At 45.6% G+C, this 16,439-nt stretch overlaps 1 protein-coding gene across 4 annotated transcripts in view; it reads right to left on the bottom strand.

The window, feature by feature from the left end:
* The window catches only part of mast2 (microtubule associated serine/threonine kinase 2), a 560,338-nt gene that overhangs the window by 492,189 nt on the left and 51,710 nt on the right, over nucleotides 1–16,439 (bottom strand). For all 4 annotated transcript variants that reach the window (XM_068037080.1, XM_068037082.1, XM_068037083.1 and 1 more), the window contains exon 2: nucleotides 15,869–16,019. In XM_068037080.1, coding sequence (XP_067893181.1) covers nucleotides 15,869–16,019 — 151 coding nt within the window. The remainder of the gene's footprint in view (nucleotides 1–15,868; nucleotides 16,020–16,439) is intronic.

Here is a 16,439-nt window from a genome sequence, read left to right as displayed (position 1 = left end):
TGCACTGTAAAAGGAAGCAGGATAGGAGAATCAATGGTATAAAGGCTGATGATCCCAATGCCAGGAATGGTGGATTGGGGTGCATTTTCATGGGTTTCTCCATTGCCCACCTCCTCCTGGAATGTGTCTTTGCAAAGCAGGTGTGGAAAGAGATGCAGTAGTTTTTGTCGAGGTTCATCCCAAGCAGCTCAGTAACACAGGAGTCTGTGCTCTACGGGCTGTTCCCAGGGACGCACACCGAGACAAACATCAACTGCTGCTGGAGGACTGTCAATTCGGTGAAAGACGCCCTTTGGTCTGCCCGAAACTTGCTGGTCTTCCAGCGCAAAGAGTTGTCCACGACCGAATGTTGCAGACTGGCACATTCCAAGGTCCAGGACTATGTGCTGAGGGACGCACTAAAGCTTGGGGCAGCCGCAGTAAAGGCTCAATGGGGAAAGACCACTGTGTAAGGTTCCCCCACCAAGCTGAACTGAGGGGCTGGATCCATGGGAAACCCCTCGAACTGTATCGGGAAAATTATCATTTGCTGTAAAATGTAAAAATGTATATGGCATGAGAAATGAAATGGAATGGTTGTGAGGCAACTCATGATTGTATTGAAGGAAACTGATCTCCCTGGCACTGTTTGTATTTTTTGACTTGGTGCTGTTTGAAACTGTTTGGTAATATATATTTTTTTTTTTACAGATTTTTATGAATAAAGTATATTTTGGAAATAAAAAAAAGAATCCATCTCCAATACTGCCACATTCCAGAATCACCCTTCAGAGTCAAACCTTGGGGCTGCTGCCCTCGTTGCTCTCACACTTCAGGACCCTAGGACTCCCTTCCAGACCCATGGATGTCCCTCCTCCAGTACTCCAAGACATTGCTTCCCCTTTCCCAACAATAAATTAAAGGATGCCCTTCACCCAGAATACTTCTGACACACACTGTGCTCAACCCAATGACCTCCTTTGCCCAGTGCACCCAGATGCTGATACTTCCTATTATCAGAATACCATCCACAGCCCAGTTCCCCCAGTGCAGACAGATGCCTACTTATCCTTCCCAGTGTCGCCAAACACCAGAAACCCCCTCAGTTCTAACATACCTTAGGTTCCCCTCAGAGCCAGAACTGAGAGGTTATAGCTTTCAGGAAGATTGAGCAGGATGGGCTCTTTTCTGGAGAAAAGGGAAGGCTCAGGGATGACCTGGTAAAGTGATAGAGGTCATTATGATGAAAAGATGAAAGATTTGACAGGGTAGACAGAGATGTGTTCAGATGTGGGTGAGACCAAAACTAGGGGAAAGAAATACAAGATAGGCATTAATAAATCCAATAGGGGATTCAGGAGAAACATTTTTGGATGGAGTGTGCAACTCAGCACAATAAGGAGTAAGTAAAGCAAATATCAATGATGCATTCAAGGGGAAACTAGAGAAGTACATGGGGAGAGAAAGGAGTCAAAGGATATGCTGATGGGGTTAGAAGAAGAAAGGTGGGAGCAGGCTCATGTGAATCAAACACTGGCATGGATCTGCTGGGCCAAATGGCCTGTTTCTCTGCTGTAAAGATTTTGTAATATTTTGTGCTCCAGACTGTAATATTCTTTTCAGTCCTGCCACATTGTGTGATCATTGACCCTCCAATGCTGACAGACCCCAGGATATATACCAAATGCTCCCAGACCCTGAACTTCAATTCGCAGTGCTGTCATACTCAGGTCTGGCCACACTACCTCTACACTCTGACACCCGCTCCTCCGCAATATTACCAGCCTCAGAAATTCAATCCCAAATTGCCTCTCTCAACTGCTGCCAATCATTGCAATCATTCCCCACTATTGCTAAAGCACCATAATTGCTGCTGAACACCACAATCAATACCTCCAACCACACTACTACTATACTTTACATACTCGATCCAAGCTACTAATAGTTGGCTTGCATCTTCCTATGTACCGAGCTTTGAAAAAGAGATTAAATTTAAATGCATCAAACGAATACACAAAGACCACTCACTCACTTCTCACAGAAAAATGGACAACCACAGAATGTGATTCTCAAAATGGTAAAATTCCCAGAATACCACTGAATAAAGCAAGAATTTAACAGTTACCATAAATCAGAGCCTCTGACAACAGTTTATTACATGGCATAATGCCTGCTTATACAAGAGAACATCTTCTGATGCAACATGAGTAATATCATGGGAAATCTGCTAGCATGTTAATGTCTCCTGTCACTACACGTTAAATTGCAACAGAAATTCTCTCCTGGTTGGGAAATTTTGGATGTTTAGTAATTAATTTATTTGTACATTCCAGTCATAAAGATGGCAAGCTTAAAGACTCTGTAATGGCTGAACCATTAAACATCATAAAAGCTATCCAGACACATTGTGTCAGCATTAGAAGTTCCTGGGTAACCCAGGCCTTGGATAGCTGTGTTATTTATACGAACATACAAATTAGGAGCAGGAGTAGGCCACTCGGCCCTTCAAGCCAGCTCCACCATTCAATAAGTTCATGGCTGAACTAATTACTCCACATTTCTACCTACCCCCGATAACTTTCCACCCCTTTGCTTATCAAGAATCTAGCAACCTCTGCCTTAAAAATATTCAAAGACTCTGCATCCATCACCTTTTGAGGAAGATAATTCCAAAGACTCAAGACCCTTTGAGAGAAAAAATTTCTCCTCGTCCCTGTCTTAAATGGGCGACCCCTTATTTTTTTTTTTAAACAGTAACCCCTAGTTCTAAATTCTCCCACAAAAGAAAACATCCTTCAGGATCTTATATGTTCCAATCAAATTGTCTCTTACTCTTCCAAATACCAGCAGATACAAGCCTAACCTGTCCAATCTTTTCTCATAAAACAGCCCACTCATTCCAGGTATTAGTCTAGTAAACCTTCTCTGTACTGCCTCCAACACATTTACATCCTTCCTTAAATAAGGAGACCAGTACTGTACATTGTACTCCAAATGTGGTCTCACCAATACCCTGTATAGCTGAAGCATAACACTTGTGTATTCAATTCTCCTTGCGAAAAACGATAACGTTCTATTAACTTTCCGAATTATGTGCTGTACCTGCATACTAACCTTTTGCGATTCATGCACTAGAACACCCAGATCCCTCTGCATCTCAGAGCTCTGCAATCTCTCACCATTTAGATAATATGCTTCCTTTTTGTTCTTCCTGCCAAAGTGGACAATTTCCCACTTTCCCACATTATACTTCACTTGCCAGGTCTTTGCCCACGCACTTAATCTATCGATATCCCTTTTGTAGCCTCCTTATGTCCTCTTCACAAGTTACTTTCCTACCTATCTTTGTGTCATCAACAAATTTAGCAACCATACCTTCGGTCGCTTCATCCAGGTCATTTATATAAATTGCAAAAAGTTATTGATCCCGGTGACACACCACTCGTTACATCTTGCCAACCAGAAAATTACCCATTTATGCCTACTCTCTGTTACCTGTTAGCTAACCAATCTTCTATCCATGCCAATATGTTACCCCCCCCTACACCATGAGCTTTTATTTTCTGCAATAGCCTTTGATGTGGCACCTTATCAAATGCCTTCTGGAAATCTAAGTACAAAACATCCACCGGTTCTCCTTTATCCACAGCACGTGTAACTCCCTCAAAGAACTCCAATAAATTGGTTAAGCATGATTTCCCTTTCACAAAACCATGTTGACTCTGCCTGATTACCTTGAATTTTCTAAATGCCCTGCTATAACATCTTTAATAATAGCTTTGAATATTTTCCCTAAGACAGATGTTAAGCTAACTGGTCTGTAGTTGTCTACTTTCAGTGTCTCTCCCTTTTTGAATAAAAGGAGTTATATTCACTATTTTCCAATCCCCGAATCTAGGGAATTTTGGAAAATTAAAACTAACGCATCAACTATCTCACTAGCCACTTCTTTTAACACTCTAGGATGAAGCCCATCAGGACCCGGGGACTTGTCAGCCCACAGCTCCAACAATTTGTTCAGTACCACTTACCTGGTGATTGCATTATATCTTGATTGACAGGCTACATTCAGGGTGCCTCAGGCAGGAATAAATACAGCAAGGCTCCAGCCATACATTAATTCACTTGAATAAATCAAAATTACAACACGCTGGTGAGGTGGAACTCTGTGGATTCAAATTGCCTGTATTTTCTCCATACTAGATCCAGTTAAAAAGATTCCAACAATTCTGAAATGCTTTGTTACTTTCATCTCAGAAAAGAATTGGCAAAAGTCAAGAATTGAATTGCTCTTTTATCTATCGATTAATTTTCCCTCATAAAACTTCAGGACCAAAAATACAATTGGTAGTTTAGTCTGAAATATATGGACTACCAGTGTGGACGTTTTTCTACCTATCGCAACCACCAGCAGAAAACGGAGTACGTCTCATACACCTTTCCAGTCTTCTTTGGCCTCCTTATCTCGAGAGACAATGGGTAAGCGCCTGGAGGTACGTATCAGGGAAAAGGGCCATTGTTACTTGCACAATCCACTAATCTACGTACAAGGTTGAGAAGTTCCAGATCACAGGAGACACAGGCCTGCCAATAGAAGCTGCCTTGTTGCTATGAACACAAATAGAGCTGAGAGTAGCCCAAATAGCAACATTCCCCTCTTTTCCTTAAGGTACTGACTCAAGCTGGTAAAATTCCATGGGTGCCAGGCAGTGCCCAAAAAGCCACTCTTATCAGTGAGCCTTGACAGCAAGTGCTGGCAGGTTATTTGACTTATCACAGCTGACCCCAATTATATTCTCACACATACATGCGTGTATACTTTCCAGTTGGGATGGTGACCTGAAGTGGAAACATTATCTGTTTCTGTTTTACCCACTCACTACCAAAGGGAACTCAGGGCAGAACTCAGCTAATTCAGCACAGGCAGAGGAACTTATCTTGAGGCTTTGTTATTCCATGTGGCACTGCATATCAAGTGGTGCATTATCCAATACGCTATGTGGAGAGCTAAAACTGCCATTTAAAACAACCCCTGCCCCATTATTAACTGCTCATAAACATAGTTGATGAAAATTTGAAGAAATATTATTTGTCTATTTTGCTTCCATTAAACTCCATCAAATCCTGGAGGGGGGAAAGGAGGACCACACGGCACAGGATTGCTGCATAAAGCAGTTAAAAGCAGAACTAATCATTGCCTGAAAATAATAAGGAAATCAGAAGGTCTTTGAATATTTCATCCAAAATTGAGACCAAATTGAGGTAAAGGAAAGGCAAGGCTGCATTATAAAATTGGAGCAGCAAATGTCACAGTCAAACATCGATGGACTGCAAGTTAGAATTCGAAGAATTGAGAATGCTGCTACAGTCTTTTCATAGGGCCTCTTTTGAGCTCAAAGCACTGTTCGTGCTGAACATGTTCGTACTTGCCAAAAAATAAACTTTACATATCTGCTTCTGTCTTAGAATATGAATCTTTGTTCCAGACATGAAATAACCATTTTGAACTTAATGTAACTCAGTTGCTATGAACATATCTTTTCTAGTCTGCAAGATTCTTGACAATATGCTATTTCTGAAGATACAACTTTTATTATCCACAGTAAATGCTGTTGCAAGCTATTTTTAAAAAATACTTTGTTGGTAGAGCTGCATGTTGGAATACCAATCTGCTGTGCTGCAGAGGGATGGAACATGGCTTTATAACCACAATGTACAAAGTAGAGGCCAAGCAGTTCCACATAGAAAAAGGGAGGAAGGAAACAAGAAAAAACATCTGGATAATTACCCCGGGCAGCTGACATTGCTACTAGTGACAGTCATACGACAGCATTTAAGGTGGTGCTGGACTAGATCACCTGACCACTTAGACACTTGGGATCAAAATGCTAATTGCCAGTTTATTGCTTATGTTAGAGTTCACTAGAAGGACTTGGACTGTGAAGATTAGTATTTAACTACAGACAAATACTGTATTCTAAATGTCTAACCCATATAAATTATTCTGGCTTGATGAATTACATTAGAATCAAAGAATCACAGAATAGTACAGCACAGAAAGAGGAACACACGAACATATGAATTAGGATCCAAAGTAGGCCATTAGGCCCCTCTAGCCTGCTCCGCCATTCAATAAGATCATGGCTGACCTGTTTGTGTCTCAAATTCCACACTCCCATCTACCCCCGATAACCTTGGATTCCCTTGCCCAACAAGAATACACGATCCATCACATCAACGGTGGCTCTTCTGAAGACAATCCAGTTAGTCCCACTTCCCCATTCTTTCCCCATAACCCTGCAAGTTTTTCTCCTCAAGGATTTCTCCAATTCCCTTTGAAGGCTACTGTTGAATCTGTATCTACCACCCTATCTAGTTCCGAACAACTTGTTGCATAAAAAAAGCTTTTTCTCACGTGGCTTCTGGTTCTTTTGCCAATCACCTTAAATCTGTGCCGTCTGGTTATTGACCCTTGAGTCACTGAAAAAACAGTTTCTCTTTATTTACTCTAACTAAACGCCTCATGATTTTAAACACCTCTACAAAATCCCCTCTTAGTCTTCATTGCTCTTAAGGATAATAATCCCAGTCTACTCATGTAACTGTAATCCCTTATCCCTGGAACTATTCTAGTAAATCTCTTCTGCACCCTCTCCAAAACCTTCACGTCCTACCTAAAGTATGATGCCCAGAATTGGGCACAATACAACAACTGGGGCCACAATAATGTTTTCTGTAGGTTTAATATAATTTTCTGGCTTTTGGTGTCTATGCCTTTATTTATAAAGCCCAGGATCCCATAAATTTTATTAACTGCTTTGTTAACCTGTTCTGCTACCTTCAAAGATTTGTACACAAAGGCCCCCAATCTCTCTTCTTAATATACCCAATATTAGACTCCAAAATGATGGAGGAAGAAATGTCAGAATTCACACCCTAGACCCACAACCCACCCCAAAACATAAGACATGCTTTCAATACTTGCACCTACACCCTCCAACTCCACTGTCACCCCCTTAGGCATTTGTATAATTATGCTTTTTCCCTTCACATAAAAGAATGTCAAGCACAGCACTACGTTATGTTGCAACAAGCCCGTGTCTCACTGAATTTTCACATCATTGTCTTAAAATCAGGGCCACTTTTAAGAAGTGTTTGTCAGCTTTTGATAGATTTACATAACTTAGAAAACTAATATATAGGCATCCCAAAAACTGGCATAACTTTAATTTGCCACAGTGATTCCCAATATCAAATATGCCATTAACAGCCTACTTACCTGACAGGGGACAGACCATGATCAGTGGCCTTTGATCCTGCTCCAGGTAGATTTTGAGTAAAATGGCTGTAACCAATTCTGGAGCTTCAGGCCAGGGAGTACGTAACACAGTTCGGGTGGTGGTGAAGGATAAGGAAGGAGGTTCACCGGTTGACCGTACTTTCTTCATTAAGAAAATCCTTATTGATTGCTGTGGATTCAAGCTGCGGACATCTTCTGCCTGCAGGACTTCCCCAGCAGTGGATATTTCGACGTGACTTTCAAGAAGGTGGCGGGATGCATCAAGTTCCTGAAGGTGTTCAAGAAGAAGGGAAAACCAGGCACCGCTGTCGATCCTCACAGTGGAGCCACTCTTCACCCTCTGTCACAACGTGACCGGGTAGTGACAATTCACCTCTAAAACCCCCATGTTCCTGTCGTGGACGTACTCAACTTCCTCGCCAGGTACGTCGAGGTGGCCAGCAGCAACACTGATGTCAAGGACCCATTTGGGATTTGGACCAGCAAGCGTCAGGTCAACATGACCTTGAAGGCGATGCCAACTGAGCCATCATCCATCCTCCTTCCAGCTTCGCTATTGGGGTAAGTCGAGGCTTCTTGGTCTATGCAGGGCAGCCCAGAGTTTGTCGCACCTGTGGCAAAATTGGTCACGTGGAAGCTAACTGCAGCACAGTCATCTGTAAGAACTGCAAGGAAGGCAGGCCATCAGACCAAAGACTGTAAGCACAGTAAGTGCTGCAACCTGTGCGGTGAGGTAGGCCACCTCTACAAAACCTGCCCCAAATGCTGCCTCAGTTATGTTCAGGCGGCAAGGTCCAAGGAAAGGCCGGGAGAAGGAACGGCGAATGTGTCCGGTGCTGGGAAGGAGACAAGCAACCCTCTCCTCAGCGAGGAGAGTCTACCTGAGAAAGAGAAGAAAGGGGAGGCAGCCGCAACCAGCAACCCAACACCTACCCTGTGCCCCGAAACCCCTCCTCTACAGACAGAATCAATGGAGGAGGAGGCAGCAGATGGACAAACTGGTCAGTGACAAGTGGTACAAACGAAAATCACAAAGAAAAAAACCTCCAAAAAAGGAACAGGCCATCACCCAAACCAGTGGCAAGAGGAGGCTACCGTCTGAGACAGATTACGGCAGTTTCTCCTCACTGGACAAGGAAGGGCCGGAACAACGGCACCTGCAAAAGAAGTGACAGAACTCAAAGGAACCGGAAGATAAAGTTGCCCCCAGCTCCGGGGTGTAGGAAGCTGTGATGGGCCCAGTGCACCCCAAACCAAAAGCCTTGAACATAGTGACAAGCCCAGCGCATCCCAGCTCCGGGACACCTAGAGCAAAGAAGCGTTGGGCGCACTCCAGCTCCATGAAGCCGGGAGCAGTGATGTCTTCGAGGAGGAACAGAGGGGAAAGACACCAACAGCAGAGGACAGCCTAAGCCTTGTTGCCTACAAGACCCCCCCATTGTCACCCCAGCGGAACAAACCCTGCATGAGAAACCAGGAGGGGTTTCTGAGCCCAACGAACATGAAACAGCTTGCGTACACTATAGGTATGCAGGAACATACCGAAGGACTGGGACTAGCAAAGACAAATGATTTGGGAAGCAATAACTAACTTAAAAATGGGTATAAAGATTGCTTCAATGAACATGCGTAGCATTAAATCCACTATGCGATATGCTTCAAACTTGGACTACTTGGCCAAGGTCAAAGCTGATCTACTGTTTCTGCAGAAGTGTGGAATACCACACCTCAGCACCTACAGGCAATGGCTGCAATGGTGGTCCCACGGGCCATCCATCTGGTCAGGGTGCAATGATTCCCATTCCTCTGGCCTGAGTATTCTGCTGCGGGGTGGTAACTTCACCATCTCTGAAGTTAAGGAGGTGGTGGGCGGTCGCCTCCTCGTAGCAGATGTAATGTACAACAATGCTCCGATCCGGTTGATCAACGTGTACGCCCCGGTTCAATGCAGCGAGCGGCTGACAGACTTCCAGCAGCTCTCACTGCTGCTGGCGATGTCCAGGTTGGTCATTCTAGGCAGTGACTTCAACTGCATCATCGATGCAGCTGGACGATCCGGCAGTGACGACAGCAAAATGGACACTACGTCCTGATTCCTAATGGAAACAGTAAAAGATGCCAAGCTGCACGACGTCTTCAGCAAACCTGCAGACGGAGCGCAGCACAGATACACCTGGTCAAGATCGGACGGGTCTGCCCGTTCCAGGATTGACTTCCTGTTTGTGTCCCGTGCTGTCACGGTCAGATCCACCGACGTCAAGCTGGTGTTCTTCTCCAACCACTGCCTCTTACTGGCCGATTGTCACTTACAGGATGGCCAGTGGGTTGGCAGGGGGACATGGAAGCTCAATGCTACACTACCAACCTCAGAGAATGTTGAGGGTTTACAAATTGGAGGGTTGGAGAACCATGAAACCCCTCTTTGAATCTCCAGTTCACTGATGGGAGGCGAACATCAAGGGGTTCTTTACCTTCAAAGGTGCTCAGAGGGCGAGAGAGACACAGAGAGAAATGTGCCGACTCCAAATAAGTATGCAAAATCTGCTCTGGCTGCAGTCGATGGGGGTCGAGGTCAAGGAGGATTTCCATGAGGTGAAGAGCCAGCAGGCCTCGTTCTTTGCCACGGAGGCCTCCAAGATCATCTTCCGGTCCAGAGTCCGTTCCGTTGAGCAGGATGACACATGCTCGCGTTACTTCTTCCAAAAGGTACACAGAGAGAGCTCTGTGATCAGCAGTCTGAAGGAAGAGGATGGCTCGGTAAAGTCTTCGCAGTCCAATATACTAAGGATCAGCAAATCCTTTTATGCTGGGCTGTACGACGTGAAGCCCACGGACAGCACGGCTTCCCAGTCCTTCCTGTCATCTATCACGGAGGTTTTAGATGACAGCATGAGGGAGAGACTGGACAAACCACTAATTCTGAATGAGCTGACAAACGCAGTCAGGTCCTTCGAGACGAGTAGAACTCCCGGAAGCGATGGATTACCAGTTGAGTTGTATTCAGATCTGTGGGACTGGGTCGGCCCAGACCTGCAAGAAGTATACGAGAATATGCTTCTGGCCGGCAGCATGTCAGAATCCATGAGGAAAGGCATCATCACCCTCATCTACAAGTGGAAATCAGAAATTGGCAGACCATCTCACTGCTTAATGTTGACTACAAGATTCTGTCCAAAGTCATCGCCAGTCGGGTCAAGTCTGCTCTGGAGATGGTGATTCACCCTGACCAGACCTGTACTGTACCTGGCAGGTAGATCTCTGATAGACGATCGTATCCCTGAGTAGCACAAGACTATGGACAGGACAGGAGGGTGAACACCTGCCTCATCAGCTTGGACCAGGAGAAGGCTTTTGACAGGATATTGCACACCTATATGATGGACGTGGTCTCCAATATGGGGTTTGGGGAGGGAATCTGCAATTGGATCAAACTGCTCTACACAAACATCAGTAGCGCAGTCTCAATCAATGGGTGGGAATCAGAAAGTTTCCTGATCCAATCTGGAGTCAGACAGGGCTGTCCTCTTTCCCGTCTTGTTTGTTTGCTGTATCGAACTTGTTGCAGAGTCAATTAGGAAGGATGCAGGCATAAGAGGGGTGACAATCCCAGGCAGCGGAGGCACTCAGGTAAAAACCTCCCCGTACATGAAAACATCGCCGTCTTCTGCTCGGATCCGCTGTCCGTTCGCAGACTGATGAGCATCTGCGACCAGTTCGAACTGGCTTCGGGAGCCAAAGTCAACCACAGCAAGACTGAGACCATGTTCTTTGGGAACTGGGCCGACCGATGCTTTGTCCCCTTCACTGTCAGATCAGACTACCTGAAGGTGCTGGGGATAAGGTTCAGAAGGGCTGGGGCGTGTACCAAAACCAGGAAGGAGCAAGTAGCCAGGGTACACCATAAACTGAGCATGTTGGAGCAGCGATCTCTCTCCATTGTGGTTAAGAACCTGGTCATCAGCTGTGAGGTGCTCACGATGTTGCTGTGTGTGGCGCATGTCTGGCCCATACCCCACCCCTGCGCCGTGGCAGTCACCTGAGCCATTTTCCGCTTTATCTGGAGATCTAAAATGGACAGGTCCAGAGGGTCACTATGTTCAAACCTCTATATAAGGGCGGGAAAAATGTACCCAATGTCGTCCTCATCCTGATGACAGCTTTCATGTGCGGCTGCATCAAGCTGTGCGTAGAGTCAGTACGCAAACACCAAGTGTCGCTACGTGCTGAGGTTCTATCTGTCCCCGGTGTTACGAAGGATGGGTCTGGTCACATTGCCATGGAACGCTCCATCCAGTTGGACCGTGCAGTACCACCTGTCCTTCATTGGAAAGTTTCGGCTGAAAAACACCTTTGACCACCAATCCATCAGGCAATGGTCTGCACGGAATGTCCTCAAGGCCCTACGGGAAAAGTAGATTGTGGATCCGGTCAGATGGTTCCCCGAGCAGACTGCCAAAGTCATTTGGCAGAATGCCTCATCACCAGAACTTTCAAACAAGCACCACGACGTAGTTTGGCTGGTGGCTCCCCGTCAGATCCTTCCTGCACGCACGGAGTCTCGCCCCCTCCAGACGCCGCCCTCGAGGTGGCTGCGGTGAGGAAGAGACAGTTGCCCACCTCCTTCTGGAATGTGCCTTTGCAAAGCAACTGTGGAAAGAGATGCAGTGGTTTTTGTCGAGGTTCATCCCAAGCAGCTCTGTAATACAGGAGTCTGTGCTCTACGGGCTGTTCCCAGGGACGCACACTGAGATAAACATCAACTGCTGCTGCAGGACCATCAATTCGGTGAAAGACCCTTTTTGGTCTGCCCGAAACTTGCTGGTCTTCCAGCGCAAAGAGTTGTCGACGATAGACTAGTACATTCCAAGGTCCAGGACTACGTGCTGAGGGACGCACTAAAGCTTGGGGCAGCCACTGCAAAGGCTCAATGGGGAAAGACCAGTGAAGGTCCTCCCACCAAAGTGAACTGAGGGGCTGGACCCATGGGATACCCCTCGTGCTGTATACACCAAATACTGTTTTGCTGTAAAATGTACATGGCATGTAACATGGAATGGAAGGGTTGTGAGGCAACTCACTCCTGTATTGAAGAAAACTGATTTTTTTTTTTAGAGATACAGCACTGAAACAGGCCCTTCGGTCCACCGAGTCTGTGCCGACCAACAACCACCCATTTATACTTTCCTTTTCTTTTTCTTTTGGGCCTCCTTATCTCGAGAGACAATGGATACGCGCCTGGAGGTGGTCAGTGGTTTGTGAAGCAGCGCCTGGAGTGGCTATAAAGGCCAATTCTGGAGTGACAGGCTCTTCCACAGGTGCTGCAGAGCAATTTGTTTGTCGGGGCTGTTGCACAGTTGGCTCTCCCCTTGCGCCTCTGTCTTTTTCCCTGCCAACTACTAAGTCTCTTCGACTCGCCACAATTTAGCCCTGTCTTTATGGCTGCCCGCCAGCTCTGGCGAATGCTGGCAACTGACTCCCACGACTTGTGATCAATGTCACACGATTTCATGTCGCGTTTGCAGACGTCTTTATAGCGGAGACATGGACGGCCGGTGGGTCTGATACCAGTGGCGAGCTCGCTGTACAATGTGTCTTTGGGGATCCTGCCATCTTCCATGCGGCTCACATGGCCAAGCCATCTCAAGCGCCGCTGACTCAGTAGTGTGTATAAGCTGGGGGTGTTGGCCGCTTCAAGGACTTCTGTGTTGGAGATATAGTCCTGCCACCTGATGCCAAGTATTCTCCGGAGGCAGCGAAGATGGAATGAATTGAGACGTCGCTCTTGGCTGGCATACGTTGTTCAGGCCTCGCTGCCATAGAGCAAGGTACTGAGGACACAGGCCTGATACACTCGGACTTTTGTGTTCCGTGTCAGTGCGCCATTTTCCCACACTCTCTTGGCCAGTCTGGACATAGCAGTGGAAGCCTTACCCATGCGCTTGTTGATTTCTGCATCTAGAGACAGGTTACTGGTGATAGTTGAGCCTAGGTAGGTGAACTCTTGAACCACTTCCAGAGCGTGGTCGCCAATATTGATGGATGGAGCATTTCTGACGTCCTGCCCCATGATGTTCATTTTCTTGAGGCTGATGGTTAGGCCAAATTCATTGCAGGCAGCCGCAAACCTGTCGATGAGACTCTGCAGGCACTCTTCAGTGTGAGATGTTAAAGCAGTATCGTCAGCAAAGAGGAGTTCTCTGATGAGGACTTTCCGTACTTTGGACTTCGCTCTTAGACGGGCAAGGTTGAACAACCTGCCCCCTGATCTTGTGTGGAGGAAAATTCCTTCTTCAGAGGATTTGAACGCATGTGAAAGCAGCAGGGAGAAGAAAATCCCAAAAAGTGTGGGTGCGAGAACACAGCCCTGTTTCACACTACTCAGGATAGGAAAGGGCTCTGATGAGGAGCCACCATGTTGAATTGTGCCTTTCATATTGTCATGGAATGAGGTGATGATACTTAGTAGCTTTGGTGGACATCCAATCTTTTCTAGTAGTCTGAAGAGACCACGTCTGCTGACGAGGTCAAAGGCTTTGGTGAGATCAATGAAAGCAATGTCGAGGGACATCTGTTGTTCACGGCATTTCTCCTGTATCTGACGAAGGGAGAACAGCATGTCAATGATCGATCTCTCTGCACGAAAGCCACACTGTGTCTCAGGGTAGACGCGCTCGGCCAGCTTCTGGAGCCTGTTCAGAGCAACTCGAGCAAAGACTTTCCCCACTATGCTGAGCAGGGAGATTCCACGGTAGTTGTTGCAGTCACTGCGGTCACCTTTGTTTTTATAGAGGGTAATGATATTGGCATCGCGCATGTCCTGGGGTACTGCTCCCTCGTCCCAGCACAGGCATAGCAGTTCATGTAGTGCTGAGAGTATAGCAGGCTTGGCACTCTTGATTATTTCAGGGGTAATGCTGTCCTTCCCAGGGGCTTTTCCGCTGGCTCGAGAATCAATGGCATCACTGAGTTCCGATTTGGTTGGCTGTATGTCCAGCTCATCCATGACTGGTAGAGGCTGGGCTGCATTGAGGGCAGTCTCAGTGACAGCATTCTCCCTGGAGTACAGTTCTAGGTAGTGCTCAACCCAGCGGTCCATTTGTTTGCGCAAATGGACCGCTGGGTTGAGCACTACCTAGAACTGTAGCGATTTAACATCCGCAGCACTTAAAGCAGCCAGACGTACTGCACAAAGAACAGCTAGGCGTTGCGCAAACGACTACTGGCAACACCTATGCAGTCATATTCAGCTGGCCTCAGACACCGGAAACATCAGAGGAATGTATGATGGCATGAAGAGAGCTCTTGGGCCAATCAAGAAGATCGCCCCCCTCAAATCTAAATCGGGGGACATAATCACTGACCATTTATACTAACCCTACAGTAATCCCATATTCCCTACCACCTACCTACACTAGAGGCAATTTACAATGGCCAATTTACCTATCACCTGCAAGTCTTTGGCGGTGGGAGGAAACCAGAGCGCCCGGCGAAAACCCACACGGTCACAGGGAGAACTTGCAAACTCTGCACAGGCAGTACCCAGAATCGAACTCGGGTCCCTGGAGCTGTGAGGCTGCAGTGCTAAGCACTGCGCCACTGTGCCCAGCTTTACACTTTTTGGAATGTCAACTTGGTGCTGTTTTGAACTCTTTTGTAATGTTTTATTTTTTACAGATTATGATGAATAAAGTATATTTTGGGGGAAAAAGCCATTAACAGTCAAGATCTGACACTTCCCCAAAAGAATCAGGAATTAAAAATCACTTTTGTTGCCCTGAGGACCTGGCCAATAGAAGGATTGAATAAGTTCACAAAAGAAAAGTACTGCAGAATGCTCGATGTTTGAAACAACAGAAAATGCTGGATATACTCAGCGGGTCAAGCAGCATTTGCACAGTGAAAGAGAGTTAACGTTTCTGGTCAGAACTGTGCATCAGAACTCGTCAGACCTGACTGAAGCAGGTTGCTGGTTCACGCTCAGTTGCGGGAAGAGAAGGAAGGAGGGCAAAGTTAAAACTGTAATGGGATGTTCATAGCTGAAGAACAGGGATGAAATTTAAGCAGTTTATAAGCCACACAAATCACAGGTAGCAGACTTAAAATTGCTCAATATTTATAGATTTTTTTTGAAAAAAAGTGTTACATGACATTGCTCATCAGTTTTTGGACCATCAGCATGGTCTGTATCATGGACATGTGATGGTTCACACAAAAGGATTAGCTATTACTACTGAAAATTTAAATATCAAAACATGCCAGGTCCAGTACATGTCAGAGGGTGTTTTACAAATCAGTTGCAGTTGAAATTTGGTTGACATCAGACACCAAACATCCCAGAGGGTTTTCTACAAACCTAAAACAGACTTAAGGATCTTAAGATGAATTTTTATAATGTTTGATGATTGCTCTTGTTACTCTATTGGAGTGATTTGTACCAGAGTTCAAATATTAAATTACTGGCAAACTCTTGAGAGATAGACCTTCTCAGGTATCCCTCAGAATACAATACTCCTGTTCATGCTCTACTTATTTGAATAACAACCCTAAAATCTTCCATTGACAATGAATAAAAAATAATCAACTCTTCACCTCCCAATGCAGCACCAAAGCTCCCTCTTCGAAGTTTCCCATCGTCTTCACTAAATTGATGCTGGAGTTTAGAGACTTTTCCAGATGAACAGGTGAGGTCAGGATTACTCAGTTTCCTAAACAGCAACGGAGAGGGTCCAGAAAGTTCTGCCTGTTCAAAAAAAAAAAGATTTTTTAACTCCCATTTTCAAGTCAATCATTAAAATATTAACCTATCTAAAACCAGTTTATCCACATTATATTCAATCATAACCGGGAAAACCCCTTGTGATTTTTAAACATTTGAAACGCACTACCTGCCCAAACCTATATCTTATTTTGCAGAAAAGTAGGATTATTCTTTTGAAAAACTTCTTCCGACATAAACTGATTTGTGCAGTTTGAACGTAACATCTTCCAACACAAGTTAATTACTGTCATAAGGAAAAGTCTCCACATCACAGAGCATCAAAAGATTTTCTATCTGCTGTTGCCCACAATGATGAGTTTCAGATTTAGGCTGCATTATCAGAGGCAGGTGCAGAGAACTTACCCGCCACTTCCACACAAAGAACTGGGGGAGGATGCAATT

Source organism: Heterodontus francisci, chromosome 8 (assembly GCF_036365525.1).
Source record: "Heterodontus francisci isolate sHetFra1 chromosome 8, sHetFra1.hap1, whole genome shotgun sequence".
Classification (NCBI taxonomy): Eukaryota; Metazoa; Chordata; class Chondrichthyes; order Heterodontiformes; family Heterodontidae; genus Heterodontus; species Heterodontus francisci.
The sequence above is the reverse complement of the archived record's forward strand: the minus strand, read 5'-3'. Positions and strand labels throughout refer to the sequence as shown.